General features: G+C 34.8%; 2 protein-coding genes across 4 annotated transcripts in view; one reads left to right on the top strand and one right to left on the bottom strand.

Annotated features, from left to right (window-relative positions):
• The first annotated feature begins 3,731 nt into the window (after window positions 1-3,731).
• LOC105333794 (kidney mitochondrial carrier protein 1) lies at window positions 3,732-14,039 on the top strand. 2 transcript variants are annotated; one of them, XM_034472430.2, is made up of 11 exons: window positions 3,732-3,889; window positions 5,671-5,811; window positions 6,039-6,186; window positions 8,066-8,160; window positions 8,432-8,517; window positions 8,772-8,870; window positions 9,283-9,407; window positions 9,782-9,842; window positions 12,704-12,805; window positions 13,038-13,118; window positions 13,232-14,039. In XM_034472430.2, exons 2-11 carry the CDS (start codon window positions 5,754-5,756, stop codon window positions 13,268-13,270), a joined length of 894 nt encoding a protein of 297 aa, XP_034328321.1. In that variant the 5' UTR covers window positions 3,732-3,889; window positions 5,671-5,753; the 3' UTR covers window positions 13,271-14,039. The 2 variants fall into 2 exon arrangements, with proteins under 2 accessions (XP_034328321.1, XP_065924160.1); XM_066068088.1 differs by lacking the exons at window positions 12,704-12,805; window positions 13,038-13,118; window positions 13,232-14,039 and adding an exon at window positions 11,550-11,982.
• Window positions 14,040-15,857: 1,818 nt separating this feature from the next.
• LOC105333795 (adhesion G protein-coupled receptor A3) overlaps window positions 15,858-25,086 on the bottom strand; it is a 46,288-nt gene continuing 37,059 nt past the window's right edge. For both annotated transcript variants that reach the window (XM_011436965.4, XM_011436966.4), the window contains 7 exons: window positions 24,570-24,780; window positions 22,810-22,911; window positions 21,392-21,495; window positions 20,887-21,014; window positions 19,803-19,988; window positions 19,359-19,538; window positions 15,858-19,056 (listed from right to left, as the gene is read on the bottom strand). In XM_011436965.4, coding sequence (XP_011435267.3) covers window positions 16,851-19,056; window positions 19,359-19,538; window positions 19,803-19,988; window positions 20,887-21,014; window positions 21,392-21,495; window positions 22,810-22,911; window positions 24,570-24,780 — 3,117 coding nt within the window. In that variant the 3' untranslated portion in view covers window positions 15,858-16,850. The remainder of the gene's footprint in view (window positions 19,057-19,358; window positions 19,539-19,802; window positions 19,989-20,886; window positions 21,015-21,391; window positions 21,496-22,809; window positions 22,912-24,569; window positions 24,781-25,086) is intronic.

The raw sequence follows: 25,086 nt of genomic DNA, 5'->3' as shown, positions 1-25,086 counted from the left end.
GTCTATTGACCGGCAGTTCAAAATAGACGCAAATATTTAATTTGTAATAAAACAACAAAATCCCTTTGATTAGGTAATAAATATTAATAGTAATATAAATATACTTCCAATCTAAAGTTTGGCTATCGATAGAGTGTACGTGTATGTAAGTACATGTATAACCCGTGCATGGAAAGAGTGGCTATATCATAGATCTTCCATCTCACCAAGCATTACGGAGTTCTCTCCTATAAGTATTTGGTTTAATTGGATTTTATCTATAGAATTTCATAAATAAATAATATATGAAAATATGTTTATTCATTAATTAAGGGCCATTAGGGGGCATTTACATTTAAAAAAAAAAATTTTTTTACCATGACTATAGCAAATTCGTAAAAAATCCAAATCAGTCCTAATCCGGCTGTTGGATTGGGGGGGGGGGGGGCTCTTTGTGTTAATAGCATAGAAAGAGGTCGAGGTTAATTCCTCACGTGAATAAGTATAGAAAGAGGTCAAGGTTCTTTATGTAAAAAGTATTAGAGAGATGTCGACTGAAAAAAGGGGTATATGCCACTGTATGGGAAGCTACGTAATCAACACAGTCAGATTAAAACCACCCTTCTCATCACACCCGTCAGGAAACCCTGAAGAGTGTAATAGGGAGTGGGAGCCAGGCTATATATTATAAAGTGACCTCTACCCGAAGCCGCCCCAAACCGAAAGGGTGGTTGTATAACAACTGGGGCTTTCGAAGGGGAGGAGGGGGGGGGGGGGGTCATTCAACCTCGACACATGTACAGGTATTATGCCAGATATACGAACACTTTACATACTTCACAGAACACTTACTCTTATTGTAAAGGTAAATATCATTTACACACTTGCAAAGTAGTTCACCCAGTTTGAAACTTTTTACCTATGTATAGTGTATAGTGCGTTAGGGTTTATTGAACTGTGCACATTATAATTGATATGTTGCTAATTTCCCCTCTCACATAGGAGTCAATAAAAAAAATTAACTAATTCGAGTTTTGTTTTTCCTCGGAAATCATTTGCCTACCCTTTAATGCATGCGCACTGTTTGATTTTTCGTGTTAGGCAATTAAAAAAACTTCTACACTGTGTAAACCTCCCATCAAACACAACCCATGTAGGTAGATTGGCGTGAGTACATTATTATCTACAGAGATATTCGTGGTTGCATGCTATTTTCACGCACGGGCCAGGAAAAATCCAGTCACCTATGGATACTACATGTACTACCCCGTAAACCCCATTCCTGACTTGTCCACCACATCCATATGACGAGTAATGTAATCATTTTTTTTTTGTTACTTCTGTCACGTTTTAGAGATTGGTCACAGCCCAAAGAAAATAATTATTACTGCAAATGAAAAAATAAGAAAGTGTGTGTGTGGGGGGGGGGGGGGGGGGGGGTAGTGGTACTCCTAGTATATGTCGGTTTATATATATGCATATATTCTGTAGTATATGACACAAAATCAACACATCAACACACACTAAGTAATAACAGTATACCCTCTTCCTTAAATTGTTCCTTATGTACTTAAATTCTTCATGGAATTATTTTTAGATGTGACACTATGTAGGCTGAGTGCAATCTCTCTCTCTCTCTCTCTCTCTCTCTCTCTCTCTCTCTCTCTCTCTCTCTCTCTCTCTCTCTCTCTCTCTTACAATGACCTTTCAATTTTTAAATCAGGTAGTGTTTTAAAACAGGAAAGTGCAAAAAAAAAAAAAAGAATATAGATTTACACACATTCTACAAAACTACTATAAAGCACAGTATATAGATTTCTACAAGATTTGTGCGTCAATTTCGGAGTGGGTTACACTTTTTATTCAATTGACGCTTCTTGCATAGATCGCTTTGCACAAAACTTTTGGGTAAGTCATAAGAAGCAGATCAAAGATCTCAGTATTTGTAATTCGTTTCAAAATAGAGATCTATTCCATTTGAAAATAGAGATCTGGAACAGAACCAACTATACTTGTTCTAAAAAAAGCATTTAACACAAAGGATTTGTTCAGATTTTCAGATTTCTTTGATCCCCTTTTAAAGTGCAATGTAGTGCAGAGAAAGAAAGAAAGAAATATGAGAAGTTATGCATGTAGCTTTCGATCTTATGATTATTTTCAATCGCGTGTATACTTCTGTCTGATTCAGATGATTCAAATGTATTTTTATAATATATGTCCGTTTAAAATTAAAGATAAAATTCAATTGAAATCACTGTGTATTAATTGTATTTTATAAATCAGACTGAAATACAGATTTCACGCTTTCCCAAAAGTCCTTTTCTTATTTTGTTTTCTATGACTAGACGTAATAAGGATTTAAGGAATGAATTCAATATTTTTTAGTTTTATACGATATAAAATGGTTTGGGGCAGTTTACGCGTTATAAAAAGCGTAAACTGTTCCAAACCATTTTATATCGTATAAAACTAAAAAATATTGAATTCGTTCCTTAAAATTTAATTTATTTGCTATCAATTGTTGATAAAAACGGTCATTTGATCTATAAAATGACATCAAATTGTACAAAATTCAAACGTAACGTCAGGCGTATTGATACGTTTTTGACGTTTGTCTTACTATGACGTAGGCAACATTCTTTATACGATATAAAATAAATTTTTCAACCAATCAGAAAGCGTGTTACAACCAGAATTAAATTATTCATTCTTGAAGTGGTCAAATCTGATCCGTGGTACTCAAATCCAATAAAGCCCGATTATTACTTATATTTGTGTAATTTTCAGCAACTGTGCAATTAATATTAAAATAATCGTTGATGAAATGTATTGGACCATATATACATTGCAAAATCGATTGGTAGTTTTCTGACAGACAAAGATACTGAAAAATATAAATATATTCATATATTTACACTCGATGTATATTCATTTTTAAAAAAGTAAAAACCCCCCAAAAACAAACAGAAAAACAACAAAACAGGTGAGTTTGTAAACTATTAACAATATCTGTGCAGCACTGAATGGCCATAATTAAATAGTGTCATCACCAGCTCACTTAGCTGCACAGACTTACTACGCTCCCCCTGACCACCTGTCTATACTGTCGCATAGGCGTCGGAACCGGGGGGGGGGGGGGGGGGGCAGGAAAGATTATTGTTCCTAAATTTAAGCATACTAGCCCCCCCCCCCCCCCACGGATTAGGAATGTCATGATTTTGGGGGGAAAAATTTGGGTAAGTAAGTTTTTTTGTTTTTTTTTAGAAGTATAGGAATTCTGCCCCCCCCCCCCCCCGATTAGGATTTCCACGATTTTTGGAATTACTTTTTTCTCAATATTTCTGAGGATTAGTCTAGCTCCCCCCACTTTCAATTTGCTTCCGACGCCAGTGTGTCGCCAGTGCGTATACCTTCATGTCCCTGTTAAATTTTTCACTCCAGTGTGAGTGGGGGGTGCGCAGTTTTATGGAAATTTCAGGAACATATTTGATGTGAAAAAGGGGGCACTGTTACGTGTTGATGACCATTACCAATTATTTACTGGTTACTTTTGTCTACTTTTTTTTAAATTTATTAAATTTTAGAAGATGTAAATATAAACAATGAAATGGCTATGACTATGAAAGTAGCGATACGTGGGTTATGTGTTTTCATACCATGAATCACCAAAGGGAATGGAACTTAACAGAAATTTTATTATCTGAAAGATTAAGTAAATGCGCACAGTTATTACACTTATTTACGCAATGTGAGCAAAACAGGCACGTATGGAATTTTACCGGGAGAACGAGCACTCCGTAATGCGCATGCTCTCTAATAGAGGGCACCGTAGTCGCGCCGACATCAACAGTGAATAAGTGTACACGTCTGAGTAAGGAAGTTTGAATTCGCCCGTTAGAAAACCGTTTTGGTGAGTAATTCTACGACATTTGTATATCTTATATGCCATTAGGCTGATTTCTGGATAAATAAATCGCAGACTCAATGTTCTTGAAAAGAAAAATCACGAAACATGCGTGATCACGCTGATCAACCATGCTAGCCACATGCCAAGGTCAAAACTAAAGAATATGTAAACACAGACTTTTAGCTTATTTACAGTGTATATACGGGGTGTGTAACGAATATAAACAATACTTATAATCATGCCTTGTGTGTAAGCAATTTCATGTTTGTAATTTCTTTACAATATGATTTCGTGTACGTAATTCGATAGTTGGCGACATGCCAAATGTATGCACATAAACTGCCGGTTTTCCAGACGCGGCGAGACATTTTTTGTTGGTTATGAAAAGTTTACAATTTTTATCTGCATTCCCCTCATTTAATTATAGATGAAAGATTTCTTTGCTTAACAGTTTTGTTGTATTTAACCTTATGAGGGATTTTGATAAACTAACATTAACAAATCATGTATTTTTTTTTAAACATTGTGTAATGTTTTCTTGCTGTATATTTATTGTTGCATACCTTGTAATGGTATAGGTGTATGTTTACGTTCCTTAAAAGGAATTTGTTATTGATTTGCTAGTTAGGAGTTGGCACGAATCAATCTTTCTTTGAAAGACATTCCTTGGAAAGAAATCTTATGAATAGTTTAAAGGCATTCAAAAAGTTTGAATTTTGAATGAATTCCAAACGTTGGGTTGTTAAAGAGGTTCTTTTGTTTTGGATTTTTTTATTTCAAACATAAAGAAATTAACACAGTGACACAGATCTCTATTTAAACTTGGGGGGTTTTGACCTTTAGTCAATTTTGTATGAGGAACAAAAGAGTTATTCCTTTGATAGTTGAAATGACATTTTTGGCAACCTATTACAAAAAAACCCCTCAGACAATGTTTTTGTGTGCAACAATACATTATACAATTTTGCATCCTTGACCTATTCTTAATGTTTTGGTGGAAATATATGTACTGCAAGAATAATTTGGCAAAAAATCAGATTTATTAGGTGATCAACACAAAGTCTATATTTGTATAAGAATGCGCTCCAGGATGAACTTGTGATTAAGCTGTTTTCTCCAACAGATAATTATTTTACTTTTCCTTCAGGAATAAGGTATAATTTAAGATCAAGCAATTAAAAAGTAATGGCAGGGTGTAAAGGTGTATCATTTAATTAATTTTCTTTCAAATTGGGATATGATGCATGATTGAAATTTTTATGTGCTTGGGGATATAAAAAAATCTAACCAACCAGGAAAAAAGATCATTTTTATATGTTGCGAAGAATTAGAATTGATGCATATATTGATCTAAAAAAGTAAGTCTGCCAAAATGAATTTACTTTTTTTTTCTACAGATATATTATGTAAATTGCAGTGTTTTATGTCCTTCAGGTATCATGCTATCACTTGTGTAAAATGTCTGATAGTTTAAGGTGAATATCTAGGCTTGTAAGGTTAGGTTAGCACAGACTGTGCATGAAGGTTCCTCATGCGTTCAGTCCTGATCTAATCCTGGCAAATTCCAGGGGAGTGTTACGTTGTGTACTGTTCTGTGTACTTTTCCCTTCACTCCCACTAGGTAAATAACCTCTGACCCCACACCAGGTAACCTGGTCAGTTGGTCAACAGCTATTTAAAGGTAAACAGTACGCTAGACCAAGTTATTTTCTGCTGCTAAATAGGCCAGATGGATCAGACAGCACTTACAAATTTTCTATCATTTTATGATTTACATTTTACAGATCAATTGAAAATTTCCCCCTTTTTTCGCTCCAAGATTGAAGAAGAGAATATCTTCCCCGTTAGTTTCAAAGCCCATAAAGGAATGAACGATTGGCGTCCCTTTATTTATGGAGGAATTGCATCTGTTGCTGCTGAAAGTGGTAAAATCATATTTCAAGTCTCCTTTTTCTTATATTTTGTTTTATTTCATCTTTAAAAATATACCATTCACCATCAGGGTTTTATTTATTTATTTATTTTTTGTGGATAATTTGTTGATTTTGATGAAATTAAAAAAGATTCAACTTTACATAGTGAAAACTTAACAAATCCATTTTTTATGTGGATATTCATTTGGCTGATTGACAAATGTTTTGTTTCTTCACAGGAACATTTCCCATTGATACAACAAAAACTCGTCTCCAAGTGCAAGGACAAACCATCGATGCCCGTCTTAAGGAGATTAAGTATCGGGGCATGATCCATGCTCTGAAACGAATATATGCAGAGGAAGGAATTCGGGCATTATATTCAGGGTAAGGGACAAAATGTTACAATAGTCTATTTACATGTAATTAACCTTAAACAGTAAAATGTAATGAATACAAGGAAATCTTTAGCATGCTAAAAAAAATTGGGTCATTCTGGTACGTAGCTATTTTTTGACTGTTGCCATGTCAGAGATTTAATGGGCACATTTATCATTCTTTGCCCTTTTAAAACCTAACTTGGAACGGGATTCTTCAATGGTTGTATGTGAATTAATATGTAGTTTTGGCTCTAGTCCATAGAAAATGCATTTGAGTTAACACAATATCCATTCATGTTTTGGCAACTTGCCAACGATCGATGAAAATCAGTTTTAGCTAACCAGTGGCAGTGTTGTTAAACAGTGTTAGTAGTGAAAAAGTGTTTGTTTGAAAAGAAAATTCATATTTAAAGCTGAACACCGCTCGTAAATGGGCACCGTCACACAGGTACCTGGTATATAAACCCTTCGATTTCGTTACACCCGATTGCACATCTGAATATCGTGGTCGACGTGTAGTGTTCCTTTTGGTGTCTTTGGGTTTTTAACCGAGTTTTCCAACGGAAAAATCCGGTTATTAAAATGGTGAAAATGGCGGGCGGGCGGGCGGGCAGCTGCCAAAAGGGTACCCTCATTGTACGGATAACTCTTCCTACAGTTTTCAAGATAGGAAGTTGTTCTTTTGCAGATCAATTGTACATATATCAGAGGTGTGCATATTGTTAGGATTTTGATTTCTGATAATTTATCGAAAAAATACCAGCTTTTGAACTTAGTCATTTTTTGGCAAAATATTGCATATAGGGTACCTTCATTGTACGGATAACTCCTCCTACAGTTTTCAAGATAAGAAGTTGTTCTTTTGCAGATCAATTGTACATATATCAGAGGTGTGCATATTGCTAGGATTTTGATTTCTGATAATTAATCGAAAAAATACCAGCTTTTGAACTTAGTCATTTTTTGGCAAAATATTGCATATAGGGTACCTTCATTGTACGGATAACTCCTCCTACAGTTCTCAAGATAGGAAGTTGTTCTTTTGCAGATGAATTGTACATATATCAGAGGTGTGCATATTGCTAGGATTTTGATTTCTGATAATTAATCGAAAAAATACCAGCTTTTGAACTTCATCATTATTTGGCAAAATATGGCATAAAGGGTACCTTCATTGTACCGATAACTCCTCCTACAGTTCTCGAGATAGGAAGTTGTTCTTTTGCAGATGAATTGTACATATATCAGAGGTGTGCATATTGCTAGGATTTTGATTTCTGATGATTTATCGAAAAAATACCAGCTTTTGAACTTAGTCATTTTTTGGCAAAATGTTGCATATAGGGTTCTCCATTTCACTGAATACGGGTTGACATAAATTATGGATACAGTTCACATAAAAGAAAACCCGGTTTGCTGTCACATTGACAGCTTTTCACTTGTTATGCATTTAATTGTTATTTATGTGCACATTATGTCTGTAAATAATGCAATGACCAGTTCATTTGATGTTAGTACTCTCCTGGTTTGAAAAAATTGGGTAAAACTTGACAATTTCATCGCGACCGAGTAACATGGCGAGGCAAGATGTACGTCCACACAGGTGAGACCTCTACAGCGATATACTTTGAACTGTTAAGAGGTCTATGGCTTATATAGGGGTGTAGGAAGAGCGGTGCTGAAAGAGAAATATGGCGGACAGTGCCTATTTACGAGCGGTGTTCAGCTTTAAGGTTAAATTTTTTATTTTGAATAAAAATTGAATGAGCCAAAGATCTTATAGAGGGAAATCTAAATAAAAATTAAATTCAAGTTCTAGTTGTTTATTTTTAAAGACTTATTACAGTTGGCATATTTTTAATGAAAATTATTGATATATTTTACAGCTTAGTACCTGCTCTCCTTAGACAGTCAGCTTATGGAACTATAAAGATTGGTGTTTACTATTCATTGAAAGGCATTATCGTTCCAAATCCAGATGGTAAACTTAAACAATTGTTATAAAATTACTGGACCTATTTAAAATATTTTCATCATGGGTACATAGCTTTTTCTTAACAGTGTATAACATTCTCTGAGGGATGCTAAATTCAAATTAGAGTTAATTGGATTTGTTTCATAATTTTTTTATAAAAAATATGTTCTTAATATTAGAGAAGCAGAAAAAAAAATGGAAAAGATTAATGAGGGGAATTGTTTGAAAGAGGGTAAATGTCATTGCAATTGTAAAATTTCCCACTGCTTTATTATAGATGAGACTTTACCAATCAATGTGTTTTGCGGGGTGGTTGCCGGAGTCGTGGGAAGTGTTATATCCAACCCAACAGATGTGCTCAAGGTAAGCCAACCCGATGCCCCAGCCCCACTTCCAACCCCTCTTCATTAGGTGCAAGTTCCTTTAAGAGATAATTATCCACCAAGTATGATGAAAAATTCAAATAGAGTTACGTGTCAAATATGATAACTAAGTTAAACTGTCCTGTAGGGTATTATGAAAAAACTTAATACAAACATAGTTATTTAATATTATTCAGACAAACAGGATGTATAGAATATACTGTAGATTTATATCCTGTTTTCCTGTATGTACAGGTGCGCATGCAGGCTCAGAAAGAGAATGGAGGAAGAGAAACCTTCACTCAGGCTTTTGTTAAGATTTACAAACAGGAAGGAGTGCCAGGCCTGTGGAGGGTAAATAAAGTCTCTGTTTTTCTCTAATTTAAGTGATGACTTCATTCAAAACCATCAAGTTTTAGTGGATTAAGCTGATTTTTTGTCCGTTTGCTAAGTGATAGAGCATTCATAAGTGTTTAAAAATTTATCCTGTTTATACTGGAAATTTCAAAAAATATAAGTACCGAGTCTTTATCAGCTTTTGTGAATAAGAGCTTTATGTTTTAATAGATGATTTCTTGTTTTTAAAAAGTAAGAAAAATTATTGACAATATTGACAACCAGTTTAGTTTAAATAGTGCAAAGATAATTATGTGGAATAAAATGACATGGGCATGCTTGTGTGTTTTTGACAAATATTGACAAGCAGTTAGGTTTCACTACGTTGCGTGGAATGAAATGACATGGGAGTTTTCTGTGTTTTTGACAGGGTGTCAGTCCCACTGCACAGAGGGCGGCCACCGTAGCAGGGGTGATCCTGCCAGCCTACGACATCTGCAAGTTCCAGCTCCGACATAACCTGCATCTCGAGGACAGCATGTCCACTCATTTCATGTAAGTAGGACGCACCGTAACAGGGTAATTAGACTGGGGCATTCTGTGGTTGATCTTTTAAAGGGGAAATCATTAGTCTTAGGTTTTAACCATAAGCTTTTCATTTAGTGTTGAAATTACATTTTCTCAAACAGGGAAATCTTAAATAAGTATATTTTTTCTGGAGTGAGTTAGATTTGACAGATTCAACTATAAACACATTTTCTTTGTTGACGTGCATTTTAACCAGTATCTCGAAACCTCGGCAGTCTCAAAAAAAAATTATCAGCTCAATTAAGTTATTGCTATACATAGATAAACAAAGCTTTGGCACTTTATAGCTAGGGGGATTTCAAAAGGCACTGATTTTCAAGATGAAATTTTCTTTTTTGTAGGGCAAGTTTCGCTGCAGGTCTTGTAGGAGCTGTGTTTTCCACACCCATCGACGTTGTTAAGGTAATACTTTTGGAAGTAACAGCTGCTTTTTTTAACCATCATCCACTTTCTTTTTCCCGCCAAGGTCCACATAATGTCTAGATGATACACTAATATCAAGAATACATTGACTCAAACAGGAGATTTATTTGGAGAAAAAAATTAAACACTGCAAAGGTCTTTGTCAACTGTATGAGTAATTAAATTTTTTTTACAAAATTGAAAAACAATATTTAACGAGATTTAATGGAAAAATGTTTGTCAACAATTTGGAAAACAATGCAGAAAAAAAAAACAACCTTGTATTTAAGATTCGAAAAATATCACAACTTGCATTTTTTTAAAAAGAAGAAAATCCTGAGATTGATTGTGTATCAACAAGACATTTATTGCCCCTGCAGTGCTAATGAACAGGTCTAATATTATCACAAATTATGAGTTAGGTAATTTTGATTTGTATATGGTGAAAAACTTGTCCACACGGCAGCAATCAGTGGGGTTGTCTTCTCCTACCAAATGCTGGAATCAACAGAATACCAACAGCTTTCTTATTTTATTGAGATTTTCAGCAATGCAATTTTCTATTATTCGTCTCGGTATTGTCAATGTGGAAACTAAAGGGCTTAAATGGCTTGAGGAAAAGATTTGATTTTTCAAGAATATATCTGTATATCTTGCCTGTCATTTTGAGTTTTGGTTTAAAGTCTTGATGTCAGTATTTCTCAAGTCTGTTAGTACTTCTAGATTAAAAGGACTTCACAAGAATTCCAAGATGAGGATTTTAATTGTGATTATTTTGCGAAGTAGGAGATACTTGTCTTTGCCGAGGGTCCGATGGACATAGGTGAATCTACTAGCTTTGGGATTGGCATAGCCTCTTCTACTACCTGTCCCTAAAGGTTGGATTTGCCTAATCTGTAGGATGCTAGGTGCTTTCCAAGATGTTTTTTTGTCAACACAGTTCAGTTTGTTGTTGGCGTGCTGGACACATTTTTCACCATCTTTAAATTCGTTCTTTTTCGCTGATTTAAAATTTTCTCCCTGAATTTATTTGATGAAAGATAATTGCCACATGTATGATTTTCTGAAGATTTTAATTGTTTTGTTATAAGTAGGACATTGTTTAGATAAATTTTTTGAAAAAAAAAGTTTTATCAGTATGTCTATGTGAAATTAAACATCATACACTTGAGATGAGAAAATCTTAAAACTTAATGTCAAGAGTGTATTTTTTTTTTAATAATTATAACAGTTTGAACTAATGTAGCTTAAGAGATAATATCAAGCGTTGCTGAACTCATCTTTACTTCGTGTTTTGCTTTGTTTCACATAAACATGTTGATTCAAATGTCACAAAAATATTGATATTACACTTGACATAATTATGCAAGAACTTGATAGGAGTTCTAATGCACTGCAGTGGAGCCCCTCCCAACTTGATGTCTCCTGTGTTGCAAAAATTGACACGAAAAAACTCATTGGATAAAATTTTATCCGTTTTTAATGTTTTTAAAGTCCTCTTAAAAAATGAAATGAATAAAGTATAACTTAAATTCTGAGAGAAAGATACATTAGGAGGCATCAAATGCATACAAATATGGTATCAAAAAAAAAATTACCAGAAAAAAAAATTCACACTGGAAAAATTGTTATGTGTTTGTACATGTGGTCTAGTGAGCTAGGCCACATATATCTACTCATCTAGTTGGATGGTTCATTGTTTTCAAGGTGCTCTAAGCTTCAACATAAGACCGATGCAGAGTGTCGACTAAATGGACGACATCAAGGCAGATTGTCCCACTGTACGCGGAAGAAGCAGGGTGAAGGAGGGGCACAATGAGCGTTGCCGCCCTTTCCCACCCTCACTTTCATTACATAGTGGGTTTACATAAGTCATGCGTATGTCATCCTAACCATATTTTCCGAGAACTATTGAACTTGTGTTCCAAAATTTTACATAGTTTTATGAATTAGAATTTTTTTTTCAAATTGATTTAATTTTTTCCCCCCACAAATTATAGAATTTTTAAATAGTAGCTTTTGTGGAATTGTACTGAGTGAGCATTTGTTTGATGAGTAGGAAAAGGAAATTTGAAATCTTATGGTTCTCATTTGTGATATTTTGGAGAAAACTGTAAAGTTCCCCTGAAAAATAAAGTTTTGGTTTTTTTTTTTAAAATCAGTGGGTTTTAATCGGAAGTGACTTTTAACCTTGGGAATGTTAAACGCTAATTTTGAAATTTTAAAAATACAGTATTGAAGAAAATGAAAAATAAAACAAGAGGCAATTTAAAGGCCTCAACTTCAACTTCTTGATTCACTGAAATGATCTCTAAACTGAAAGTTAAAATATATTAATAAACGTAGTAAAGTAACATTGGTTAAAAAAAAATTTTTTTTAAATCAAACTTTGATTAAATGGTTCAAAATTAATGTTAATTATCAAACTAATATTAATTGTCAATCTTATTGGGATGTTAAATTTTTTACTGGGGATTATATATCATAAATTTAGCAATAACACAAGGAAGGGTATTTTCATTTTTTTTCCTGCTTAAAAAAGTTATATTATTTGTAGATATATATTATACAGAAATCACAAGTGCTCATTTGGTACTTAGAAAACAAGGAAGTAGTGTATATTTAATGTGTGAGTAGTATATAAAATATAATTCAGATATGTGTACTATAAAAAAAATCCTTCCTGAAACTGTATACTATAAATCATGTTGTTAAATATGTTATTTGTGTACACATGTGCCTCACACTTCTTTATTTTATGTAAAAATATATACAATGTACATGTATAGTATAGCCATTGTATGTTGTGATTAACATGGGAGATTTGACCATATTTGTTCAACCTGCCTTTTCTTTTTCAGACAAGAATGATGAACCAGAAAAAATACAAGCCATCTCTTCTGAAATCCGGTGGTGTGGAGGCTGCACCCATCTACAAATCTTCCGTAGACTGTCTAATCCAGGTATTGTCTTGTTCAATTGTTTAATCCATCAAACATTATGACTTTGTAATGTTCTTTTAGTGATATTTATGTCCTGGATTCTTACCTACTTCTTTTAATAATTGCACCTCAGTTAAATAAAATGATTAAGTTGATTTCAAAGATATAGATATATAAAAATAGTTGTAAATTAGAATGTGCATTGATTTTTCAATTCATTACATTTGAGTTGACTTTGAACTCTTTATTTCAGACTGTTAAATCAGAGGGACCACGTGCATTATACAAAGGGTTTTGCCCAACCTGGGTTCGACTGGGCCCATGGAATATCATTGTATCCTTTCTTGTTGTCCAAAAATTTCTATCCTGTTTTCAAGAATATTTTTAAAGAAATTGTTGAACATGTTTATTGATTTGCATTTTTTATGGACCTTGACCAGCATTTAGTTTTTCATGATGTATGAGCAGCTCAAGAAGGTGTACTGATTGCTCAGTCAAGCAACTGTGATACTCATCCTCATGCCAAGCTGTCCTCGGCCCCAGGCTTCAATCAAAACTTGATTGTTTGTTGCTTTAGCTAGCTGTCCCATTGGCTCCCATTTATAGCTCACCAGGAAGCGAGGGAGGAAATTCCAAATCCAGACGATAGCAGTAACTCTAGAGCAAGGCCTGACCCAGTCAAAGCAAAAGATCCCAACGAAGCTGGACTTCAACATCTAAGGAAAATACATGTACTTTGATCAAGTTCCTTGTTTTCTGACATTTTCTAGTGATGCAAGCTCAAAACACCCCAATTTTGCATAATATCAAGAAATATTATTCAATTTGTCTGCATGCCAAAAATTTATTTCGGATCCATAATTGATTTTTTATTTGGTCATATGAATGTTAATTATACTTGCCCAAGAGACTTGGTATCATGTAAAAATTTGTACATATAAAGTTATACTAGATTATTGCTTTTGTTTGCAAAAAATTTACATTACCAATTACCAAGACCCCTTGATGTGCTTTTTTTGCATGCTGTACAGGATATTGTTTTTACCAAAGTCTCATGATATTGTCTTATAATTTATATATTTATTTTTTTACCTTTGTAATAAATGCTATGCAGGGTAGTTGTTAATCCTACACGTTCTAATGTGGATTATTTTTTTTTTTTTTTATTGAGCATTCAAACAAGTGCTCAACAAAAGTATCTGAAAATTGTCAACAAGGTACAAGACTTATTTTAATAAAGGCGTTTGTCAGAAAACATTTTGTTACTTGTTTTAACATTTTAGGCTTTTTATAAAATTGAGTATCTAGAGGAAGTAATTTATTGATCATTCCCAAGTACAATAAATGTGGTAGTATCTAACAAAATTTCTAATGAGTCAATCAACCGACTCAAATAATGGGATAGAAAGATGCTACTGTTCAGTGTTGTCACAAGATATCAATATAATCAGGATGTTGGAGATTATTATTGGAGTGGCTTTGTGGTCAATAAATTAACCATCAGAACCACCTAAAATTCTAAGATATGATGTTTTTTGCTATCAACTTATTTAGAAAAGAAAATATCCATATATTTTAAATGTGTTTTTTTTCTACATTTTAATAAGAGCTCTATTTCTAAAGGAGATCAATACAGTCACAACATGCCCACAACCATTGAGCCCCCTTAATTGCAACAATATATAGGAGCAACAAAAAGTAAAGCAAATTTTTTCTTGCATTAAACTGCTGAATACTGTAAACATAATATTTAGCGTGTACAATGTTTGGAGGAAAATAGTTTTTGAACAAGTTGGCGTGGATTTGAATTGGTGCATTCCTGAATGTGACTATTCTCATACATCTATGTATGGCATTTAGCGATGTACTTGATTTACCGGAAGCCACATTCAGCCAAAAACACTAAATAGAATACACAGCCAAATGTAATACGTTTACAGTACTCTGGCACAAGTTCACCAGACTGAATATTGGATTACTGTAATTTAATATACATAGACATTAAATGTCAAGTGCAATAAATGCTACACATAGGGGAATTAATTGTCTTAATATGCATCAGCATCACGATATAGAAAGGTTTTGCGTGTTGGTTTTCCAAACAGAAAAAATCTATAATGTTGCATAATTTTACTTAAATTGGTTCATGCAGAGTTCATCAATTTCTAAAGTGAATCTGGGCAATTTTGTCAGAATTCAAAATATACAAGTTGTTTTTTCATGCACATTCACCTGATTATGGGTTGATAAAGAAGTGTGTGTGTGTAGCTCTTTGGAAAATTAATTTTGAAGCAAAAGTTAATTTGAATTGGGTTCTCCATTCTTTAAAATCATTTTATAATTAAATACTCTGCACTTGTAGCCAACCCAAAGGTGAAACAAGATCACCAAATTTCCTACAGTCCTATGAATCTCATTTTGAAGCTGAACAGTATGTTTCATCTAAATTCTCCAAAGCAAAGCACAAAAGGAAAATTGCTGAAAATCAATTGAAACTAGCTGAAAGACTGAGTTTCATCAGTATAGCTTGTATGATATCACATCTTCTACAAAGCATCTTCATTTTTTTTTAGCCTTTTTGCATTAGGTACATGTATTTATTATTAATTAAAAGTTTGAAACAAGTCAAATTTGGTAACTACAGGCTTTTATCACCAGCATGTTTCAAATCATTTAATAGAAATGCATACAGTTAAATGTGATGGCCTAACAAACAGACACTATTCACATTAACTTTACTTATTTGGAGCATACACAGCTTTCCCTTCAGACATAGTCCCTTTCAAACTTTCAAAACTGCAGTACTGGTTTTGCAGAGAAAATTGATCAAGTTTGGTGAAGTTTTAGTCAGTAGATACTATAAATTGAATGAAATATATGTAGAGAGGAAAATTGTAATTACATCATATTTCCCTGATTTTGCCCTGCAAAAGACCAGTTCAGCACTTACTGTGATGGGGTCTACTGCAAAATCATTATTTCTATGTATGTGATGTTCCTGAATCAACTTTGATATGAACATTTATGTTTTTGTACTGTGCATCTTCATTTAAAGCAGAAGAAAAACTCACCCTCGCTATGGTAAGGAGATTTTTATTATCTTTAAAATATATTTACAAATCACATTCAAAAAAAGGGGACAAATACAAAATACTAAGATCATACACTAACAAATTTGATGTATATAAAAATGGCGAATAAATAACAACCAAAAAAAAAAAAATCGTGTGTGTACTCTATGAATGAAAATACACAGTGAATATCAGCACCCGGACAAGAGATAAATACAGTAATGCCTAAATAAACAGGTAACTGAACTCAGAATGCAATCACAACTTCTTGAATCCTAATAAAAAAAATTTAATGCTCTTGGAGGCTTTATTAAAAAAAAATTACAAAATGTAAAAAAACAAAATTATCTAAAAAAAAAATTTAAAGTGCAATAAACTTCTTTTTGTCCATTCAAATCCAAGTCAATCAGATAAATCAATCCCTGAGTAAAATATATCTAACTTGATATTCCAAATGCCTTTCCACCAATGTCTTTAATTTTGTTTTACTAAAATCTAAAAAGTTGTCACCATATGAACAATTTGGGTATTACAGCAGATCAATGTTAATCTTTTAAAATTACTTGCATTTCTTCTCCCCTCCCACCCAAGGATCAAGTCATATAGAATCCGATTTTGTCAATTTACAGTTCACAACATCTTAATGTTACACGTTGCCTTAAGGATTCAGCAGTCGAAATGTGAACACCTCCATTCCTCAAAAATGAAGGTTGGACAAATAATATTTGATGAAAAATGACCCTCTCACAATCTGAATGACAACATTACATGCAATATAAAACAACCTCGTATAAAAAGAAAATGCACTGAATTCTGGCTGTGATGTTAAACAACATAGACAACTGATTTGATTTCTATGCCACATTCATTAAAGCTATCAAAATTATATTCATTGATGTAAAAAAAAAATTAGAATACTGGAATTGCACTGATACAGCAAGACGCATTTTAAAAAATACACAATTTCACAATAACTTAACCATAAATAGAAACAGCTACACACTGGTTTCTTTCTTGCGTTTTAGCTTGCGCTGGTTTTGTAGCACCCACACATTGTGATCAAAGCAAGCTTCGTCCCCTGACGATGAGGTTGAATCCTCCTCCATGCTTGGGGATCCCCAGTAATTTTTGGCCTCCATTGAACTCTGGGAATTCAGCTTCTGTCTCACCCTTTCTGCATAGTTATGATTCACATAGGCATAAGGAATAGCCTTGGCTTTGGAATTATTTTTTTCCCAGTCTAACCTTGATCTTGGATTTCCCCTGGCGTGACGAGAGTTGCGATGGTGGTCGTGCCCTTTTGGCCTTCGTCGATGATGTGAGGTGCTTGGCTCTGAATTGTGATCTGAGTCATTTGCACGATTTCTCTTGTTATTAATCCCACTATCACTATCCGGTGGAGAGAGTTTACTATTTACAGACTGATTCCCAACATCCATATTGGGGCTCAGATAATTGCTGCTTTGTGCCTGGTTCATAAATCGGATGGGAGACCGACACTGGTTGGTCATATGAGTTTCTGGATTCGGAATCCTCTGTTGCACCTCCTGAATAAAATTGTTGTCCCTTTTTCTTCGGCCTTTTGCACTGGCGTCAGAACTGTATCCCCCTGAATGCGATCGGGCTCTCTGTGCTCGCTGGGGCTCACTAGTTATGTGGTCATCCACTGACCCATATTGTTTATATGTACAGCCCTCTTGGGCACTGAGGGGCCCGGGAGGGGGAAACATTAAATGAGGCTCATTGTGTAAACTGTGCTCTCTTGGACTTTGACAACGAGCATCGCTCATTTGACTCTGGCCGTCAAAGTCCCGAATTCTTGTCAGGGAGCCATTCATTATCACACAGTCGTAAGCTGGAGGTGATGACTGGGGGCAGTTCCCATTAGAAGTCTTATGAGGTTTAGGTAGAGTGTTATTTTTTTGTGGCACTGGAGTGAAGGCACTGGGATGTGACCTTGACCCGAGAGAACACGAGCTTGGTGACCTTGTGTGCTGCGACACGGCCTGTGAGTCACAGCAGGACACAGTACTGCAGTAGGTACTTGTGGCCAGAACGGATCCTGACCCACCCACTGGGGGGATGTGGTTCCTGTCAAGCGGCACCATAGAAAACACAGGGGTGTGGTGGCCAGGCACTCCATTGTGGGGAACCACAACAGGGCTGTTAAACTGGGGAGGGAGTGGTGATCTGGTGTTTAGCGAGTGGTTCGGCAGCCCCTTGGGCTGGATCTGAATTTCTATGCTGAGATGGGATCGTCCATCGCTGTGGTTCCCTGTATTCTGGATCCGATTATTTGCCTCTGATCCTGAAAACGATGTGATACTTCCATTGAATTCTTTGGTAGCATCTCTGCTGATGTATCGGGAATTGTGTCTTTGTTTTTCCCAAAACTTTTTGGCCACTCCATTTTGCTTTGGGTTGTAGAATACTTTCACATTTCCATCGTGAGCACCATCATTTATTGAATCTTCTATTAAAGAACTAGAATTGGCAGGGACTAGATTGATATTGGATTGCTTTGCGCTTTCGTTCGGCATCTCTTGCGTAATATTGTACGATTTCACAGCTGGATCTAAGTTACCGTTTGCCTGGATCACATGACCATTGCTCAGGGCACTGTGATTGGTTACCTCATAAGACATGTCATACAATGGATGTTTTTCACACAAAAAGAAGCGTTTCCAACTGGAACATGAATCCTTTCTAGACAAACAGAAATAACACAACATGAATATTCCAAATATGGCACAGGTCACTCCATAGAGATAACTGAATATTAATTCCTGCAAAGGAATAATGGATTTAAAAGGTTCCGCGACAGCCACCGCACCGCAGACCCAGAAAACAATAAATAAAAACAGAATGGATATCACTGCGTATAGCTGTGACTGAGGTCTCTTCTCCTGGTCGGCCACACTCGACACTAATGATCTCGTCTCCGAGTCATCACCGAGTGACGGCTCGATGTTACTCTGGTTGTTAGTCTGAGTGAGTGCCTGAATCTCGGTGTTGTTGTCCTCCCCGTTGTGAGCTAACTCGAGCTCGTTTATGTCCTCCGTGTGGCTGGATTCGTTGAGATTGTTTGTGCTCCCTTGGATGATACAAGATATCCGCAGAAAGAACACTAAGTTGAAGATGACCAGTAATCCAACAGGACCATAGAATGCACCAAGACTCGGATCCCAGGCCAGGAAGCAACTACAACGACAAGACAACTATTTAACACTGGTATTTTATTTTCCTCTTCCCAACACTATTTTTTTCAGTCAAAACCGTTTTATAAATTCTGGTTAGTTAATACTTCATACCAAACACAATGAATTTTCTGGTACATGAACTTCCAAATCGAAAATTCTTAAAATATATAATTTCCAGCAGTTTTATAGAACACTTATCAAAATATACAAAAGATACTCAAGATAGTATTCTTGAAATCATTATTGTCCTAAGATAAAATACTAATCACATAATTACATGTAAATAAGATTTGTCCTACTTACTAGTCAGGTTCTGAGTAATGATCCAGACTGACAGCGGCAGTGATCCCACAGATAATAGTGGGCACCCCCCAGCCCAGCAGGTAGAAACGGATCATTGGTTTGGGGGGAAGGGGCATGCCTGGCATATCAGGGGGAGGGGCGGGGGGCTTGTTTGCCTTGGAAAATTTCTTCAGCATATTGCTAAAAAAAATGAAAAGTTAAAAAATGAGACATTCCAGTTTTTAATAAACAAGGTATAATTTCACATGATAAGAGAGATAACTCTTGAGATATATTTTTTTTACAGCTGTCAATCAAATATACCAGTATACAGTATTCAAGTTACATAATTCTTTAGATTTATTCAATCTCAAAAGCATACCATATTCTCTTTCATTTTGTTTTAAATTTAGAAGACGTTCCTATGTATTTTACACAAAGTGTGTCCTTTGTACATAAACCTACTATGAGGTGATGGTTATCCAGAAAATGGCACAGAGAGTAAGGTAATGCAGGGAGATGCCGACGATCTGACAGGCCAACAGGTGATCTGTGCGTTTGACTCCCATGGTGAAGCCAATGATGAGCAATAGGACACACACACTGATATTGATCACCGAGTGCTTCATCTTCTTGGGTACGTTGATGAACCTGTAGGAAAAATATTTAACAGATTGTTACTTTGATATCTGTAAAAGTTAAATTCAACATATTCAGTGTTATTTTAAAGTTTATCAGTCAGCAGATACCAGTCTCTATGAAGACATACTTTGAAAGTTATTGAATAAATGTATCTTGAAATCCTTTAAAATGATTACTGAAGTAGGATTCTGACACATCTTTAAGAACTTGAATCATTAAATAAAAACTTATGTTAAATGTCTACAACTTTGATCTTTCCATTACCGGTAAATGCAGTCTATGCATACAAAGTTTTCAGTACATGTTTTTCCCTTCGAATAATCAAAAGATATTTATGATATCACTAGTGATACCCTAGCTCTGATGTGAAAATTTAAAATAAGCAAAGTCAACATTTAACAGGAGGTTGCCATCAAGATTGTTTTAAAATTAATCTCACCACATGGCATGCCTAACAAAGAGTGTGTTCATGTTTCAAGCATCTGCAATGAATAGTTGCTAAAAATCTTGGATGATAATTTGCTTGAAAATTTAGGCTAAAAATAAGTAGTCGACATTTAACAGGAAGTTGACGTCCAATTGGTACAAACGTATATACCACGATATGGTATACATTAACAAATGGTGTTTTGAAATTTCAAGCATATGCAATACATAATTGTAGAGAAATATTTCAGGAAAATTTGTTACGAATAGACAGACAGAGGGACAAACAAGGGTCGAAAAGTATATCCCCTCACCTTCAGAGTGGAGGGTGCAATAAACTCTTTTAGTGCTCGATTTATCTTATTGCAGAACAAGTGGTCTTGTTTAAACTCCAAATGAGTTTAAAATTTCAAGCCTATTTTAAGTGATTTCACTAGGGGAAAGAAACCTTAAAGTCATACGACCCATGATCGCTGCTTACCTGAAACACGAAACATAAGTGATGATGACAGCCATCAGACACAGGAGACAGATGCAGCTTCCAACGTAAACTGCGATGTGCATCAGCTGGAACATCTTCAGAGGAAGAGCCTCGGCACCCATAGAAGTCTACACACAGAAATTTCAATAGAATTTTTTTTTAAATCTTAATCAATACAATTGATGACAAACTGAATTTTAAAGTCCAAGTACAGGTATGATTTGTATTCCCATTCTCTCTATTTGTCTTAATTTCTATACCTATTATTTTTGAGTATCCTTTTTATTTAAAATTTTACAGTCACTGTGACAGAAGAAAACTTCAAAAATTATCATTACTACCAGTACTCAGACATTAAATTTCAAAAAGATATGAGAAAATAGAAGTTTTTCGTGTATAAAAATTTCAAAATTAATAAGATCTAAATCATATATTAAAAAAAAAAATAGGTTTCCTCATTCTTCTTTTGAGAGATCAATGCTGAAACTATTATCTGCAGTATTACCTCAATGATGGCAAATATGGAGAGATGGGAGCAGTGAACAGTGGTGAAGTTTCTGAAGACCCCAGTGATGTGGCAGCCATCAGTCCTCCAGTCTCCTAGACCCCCTACAGTCAAAACAAAGTCAGGCACCGCTAAAAATCATGCATTTCTTGTTCAATAGAAAAAAGTCCAACAAGCATCAACCCCACCCACCCTAACCATGCATCCCAAGATTGTCATTTCCCGCTTCTCCCCAATAGCACAAGTAAATTGCTAGGTTTGAATTTTGAAATGTTATTTTTGTTTTCAGCCCTTTAAACATGGCGGTCATTTAAAAATATTTAGCTAACTTTTTCATGAAATATTAATTTAATTGATAATACATGTACTTGCATATGCATTTTTTAAAAACCTGGCTACTTATTTTTAAGGTCTCATCTTGCACTTTTCTGCTGAATCCAATTTACATACCAATTTAACGGGGAAAACCACCAACACAAAGAATTGGCAACACACATTGTATCTCCTCTTTTTCTACATAGTCAAATCTCCTTAATGAAAGCTGTTCTTCAATATTCTTCCACCCCCAAAAATAATCCTTCCAATTTTAACACAAAACAATTAACACTGTAGCTTTCTCTCTCTGTCTCTCACACTCGCATAAATAAAGAACCCCTTGAAATATCCAAGTTCTAAGACTCTGAGCACAAGGATTACAGAGTTCTTCATGAATCGTGTCTATGAGCTCTTGCTGCCAAAACTGTTTCCAGTGAATGATCTAAGTTATTGCCTTAGGAAGTCAACAAACATTTTCAGAAACCCAGTATTTATTTATATATCCTCAAGATACACATTTCAAATATTTTTAGAATACTTTAGAATACTTTCCCCTACTTTTAAATGCTGGAGTATTTACTGAGGGTATCAGCAAGTTTTCCCCTCTTTCTTTTAACCTTACTCCTATTGAGGGAAAAGATTATGATAATTTTAAACCAAATGGCTTGGCATTCACAACATACATTATTCTTAAGTTTATAAAAATTTCCTTGTAATTGTTCCAGTGACCCAGCTAATAATGGGGTCTACATGACACACAGGGCTAATTTATAAAATGTTAATCACTTGTATATTTCATCCATCTTTGCATTCCTGCCAACATCTTGCAACTGGTATCTACTCTTATCAACTGATGCTCTGATTTGTAAACGATATCAATGATATCCCCCTTCAAAGCTCAAACTGTACCAAGATTATTTCTTAACGCATTGAAATTTGATTCTCAGATCTTTATTTTATTACAACACTTCTTTTTTTTTTAATTTCAGCCTCAGACACAAGCATTTTAAGAGAGAGAGAGAGAGAGAGAGAGAGAGAGAGAGAGAGAGAGAGAGACAGAAATTTTAAGTCAACTGATTGAAATAATGAAAGAACATTCTTACCATTAGCAAGGGGATCCCAGTATGCTGCCAACAAATTCTCAGAAACGGCCTTGACCTTGAAGGTCAAGGTTATCGGGCTTGTTAGGTTGACAACTACAGGAGCTGTTAAGAGAGACAAAAAGCGCATGAGACCTCATCAAGTACAATTAAGGCATGACCTCATTTTTAACTCAGATTAATGAAGACGTTTGCAGAAAAAAAAGAAAAAGAAATAATGCTACTGTCAACCCTCTTCCTGCTTACACAGGGGGTGGTGAATCCCAATGTTGAAAGGGACAATGAGTCAAGTTAACTGAAATTTATCAACTTGTTACATGCCTAGACAATTAAAATATCAAGGCCGGGTCGCATGCCAGTCATCAGAATGTCACCTGTTCTAATAATTCCCTGAAAAGATGTACCATAAAGGCTTGAATAGTTTCCCCAAATAGAAAAATTAATTTACTGGAAATTCAATAAATCAAAAGGACTCCGATTGCAAATTCTTCTTGAAAAATAGACAGGGAAATTTTGTGACAATGATGTCAATTCATGTACATAATAAAATTCAATTTACCATAACTTTGTAACAATTTAATTGCCACTGTCAAAAAATTGACATTCACTTTAACTAAATCCTAGATTTCAATTTCAAATTTCATTTCAAATTTCAATTACCTGTCCACCTCCAATTTTTTAAGTGAATGGTTTCAAACTGAAGGAGGGTTTTACTATTATATTTCCATTGGGTATGGTTTGTGTATTACAAGTGCAATTAAATGGTATTCTCTTACTAATAGTTATTATTGATCAACAGTTACTGAATAAACGGGCCCCTAGGACACAATTAAGGAATAGTTTCTACTTCAGCACCTTATAATACCCCTGTAGGGCACACTTGCAATATGGACACAGGTTCCTTTCACCCTAAATGGCCATCACTTAAATTACTCTCCATTATCCTGATATTATTATTTAATTGCTTAACTTTTCTCTCTACAATTCACCCTTTCAAAACCGAACAAGGGGATGATGACCCACTATTGCTTACCAAGTAACAGCTAATAAGAATAGAGACAATTCTGTTGATATACCGGTAACCCCAAATTTTTTTTTTACATTAAATTTAATCTTCCAATATACTTGAAATTTCTTGAAAATGTCATAAATTTTCCTAATCTTTCAATTAAATGTTACATAAATAGGCTGCTATTTATATAACATATTAATGGTAGTTCATCCGTGAAATATTTCTACACAGCATACATCAAATGATTTGTAATTAGCATAGTAAATACATTAAATACCTCAACTTATTACACTAAGTAGCATTAATTATCAAGAGAATTTTACAGTGTACGTAAAAATGTCCTACACATATATTTGGAAAACTTTTCTCAAAAAACATGTAACCTCAAGTGACCTATTATATATCTCTTATCTTTTCTTAAGGTACTTTATCTTTATATTGAACTTTTCTTAAGGTACTATATCTTTATATTGAACTTTTCTTAAGGTACTTTATCTTTATATTGAACTTCCTTAAGGTACTACATCTTACAATGGCAATAACCATCCAGCCCTCTTGAGCCTTTGTCCTCAACACACAAGAATTAACACTAAATAACACTAAATATAACAACATCCTTCAACCATTAACGTGACATCTCCATTCCTTTTTCCACTTCATCCTACCATAACCCTTAACCTTCAGTCTCAACATACAAGAAACAACACTACAATTTACCATCAATCTCCTCATTGAACACATTAATACTTACAGACACCCACAGACAAGATGGCCGACACCACAGAAACTGTTTTGGTTCCGATCTGGGGGTCATCATGGATGGTGGTCAGTGAAGGAAACAGCTTAGCATCCCTGTACAGGATCAACTGTAGATTGGCTCTGCTGTCACTAGAGGAATTCTGGGAGAGTTCTTCTGAGGTGTTGTACAGGGATGCAGGCAGACGGACTGTCCCTACTAGATTCTGAAAAGACGTATCAAAAAAATGGCTATCATAGCAAAATCCATAACACAAAGGCTTAGATACACCAAAAGCAACAAGAAGGGGGCTAGCTGAATATTGAAAATTAAAACACATTTTATTTAAACTCTGGTTATGAATTATGCATAAAACGAGGTCCACCTCATTTATTTCTTTTTAATGCATTTATAATGGGCTGGACTCGGCATACAACTTCGGAGATTTTTATTTCTTTCTTTAATGTACGTTTATAATATTCCGGCCTTCACATTTCACACTTCTTTATGTTGTTCAACTCCAAAGGAGTTA

The sequence above is a fragment of the Magallana gigas genome, chromosome 8, assembly GCF_963853765.1.
Source record: "Magallana gigas chromosome 8, xbMagGiga1.1, whole genome shotgun sequence".
Classification (NCBI taxonomy): domain Eukaryota; kingdom Metazoa; phylum Mollusca; class Bivalvia; order Ostreida; family Ostreidae; genus Magallana; species Magallana gigas.
Note: the sequence above shows the minus strand (reverse complement) of the source record. Positions and strands in the feature narration are given on the sequence as shown.

Bases quoted from the DNA above. Each gene is read 5' to 3' on its own strand.
- LOC105333794 (XM_034472430.2), top strand. From the start codon at position 5,754: ATGAACGATTGGCGTCCCTTTATTTATGGAGGAATTGCATCTGTTGCT. The intron at 5,812-6,038 runs GTAAAATCATAT...GTTTCTTCACAG, and splicing joins ATCTGTTGCTGCTGAAAGTG to GAACATTTCCCATTGATACA. The intron at 8,871-9,282 runs GTAAATAAAGTC...TGTTTTTGACAG, and splicing joins GAGTGCCAGGCCTGTGGAGG to GGTGTCAGTCCCACTGCACA.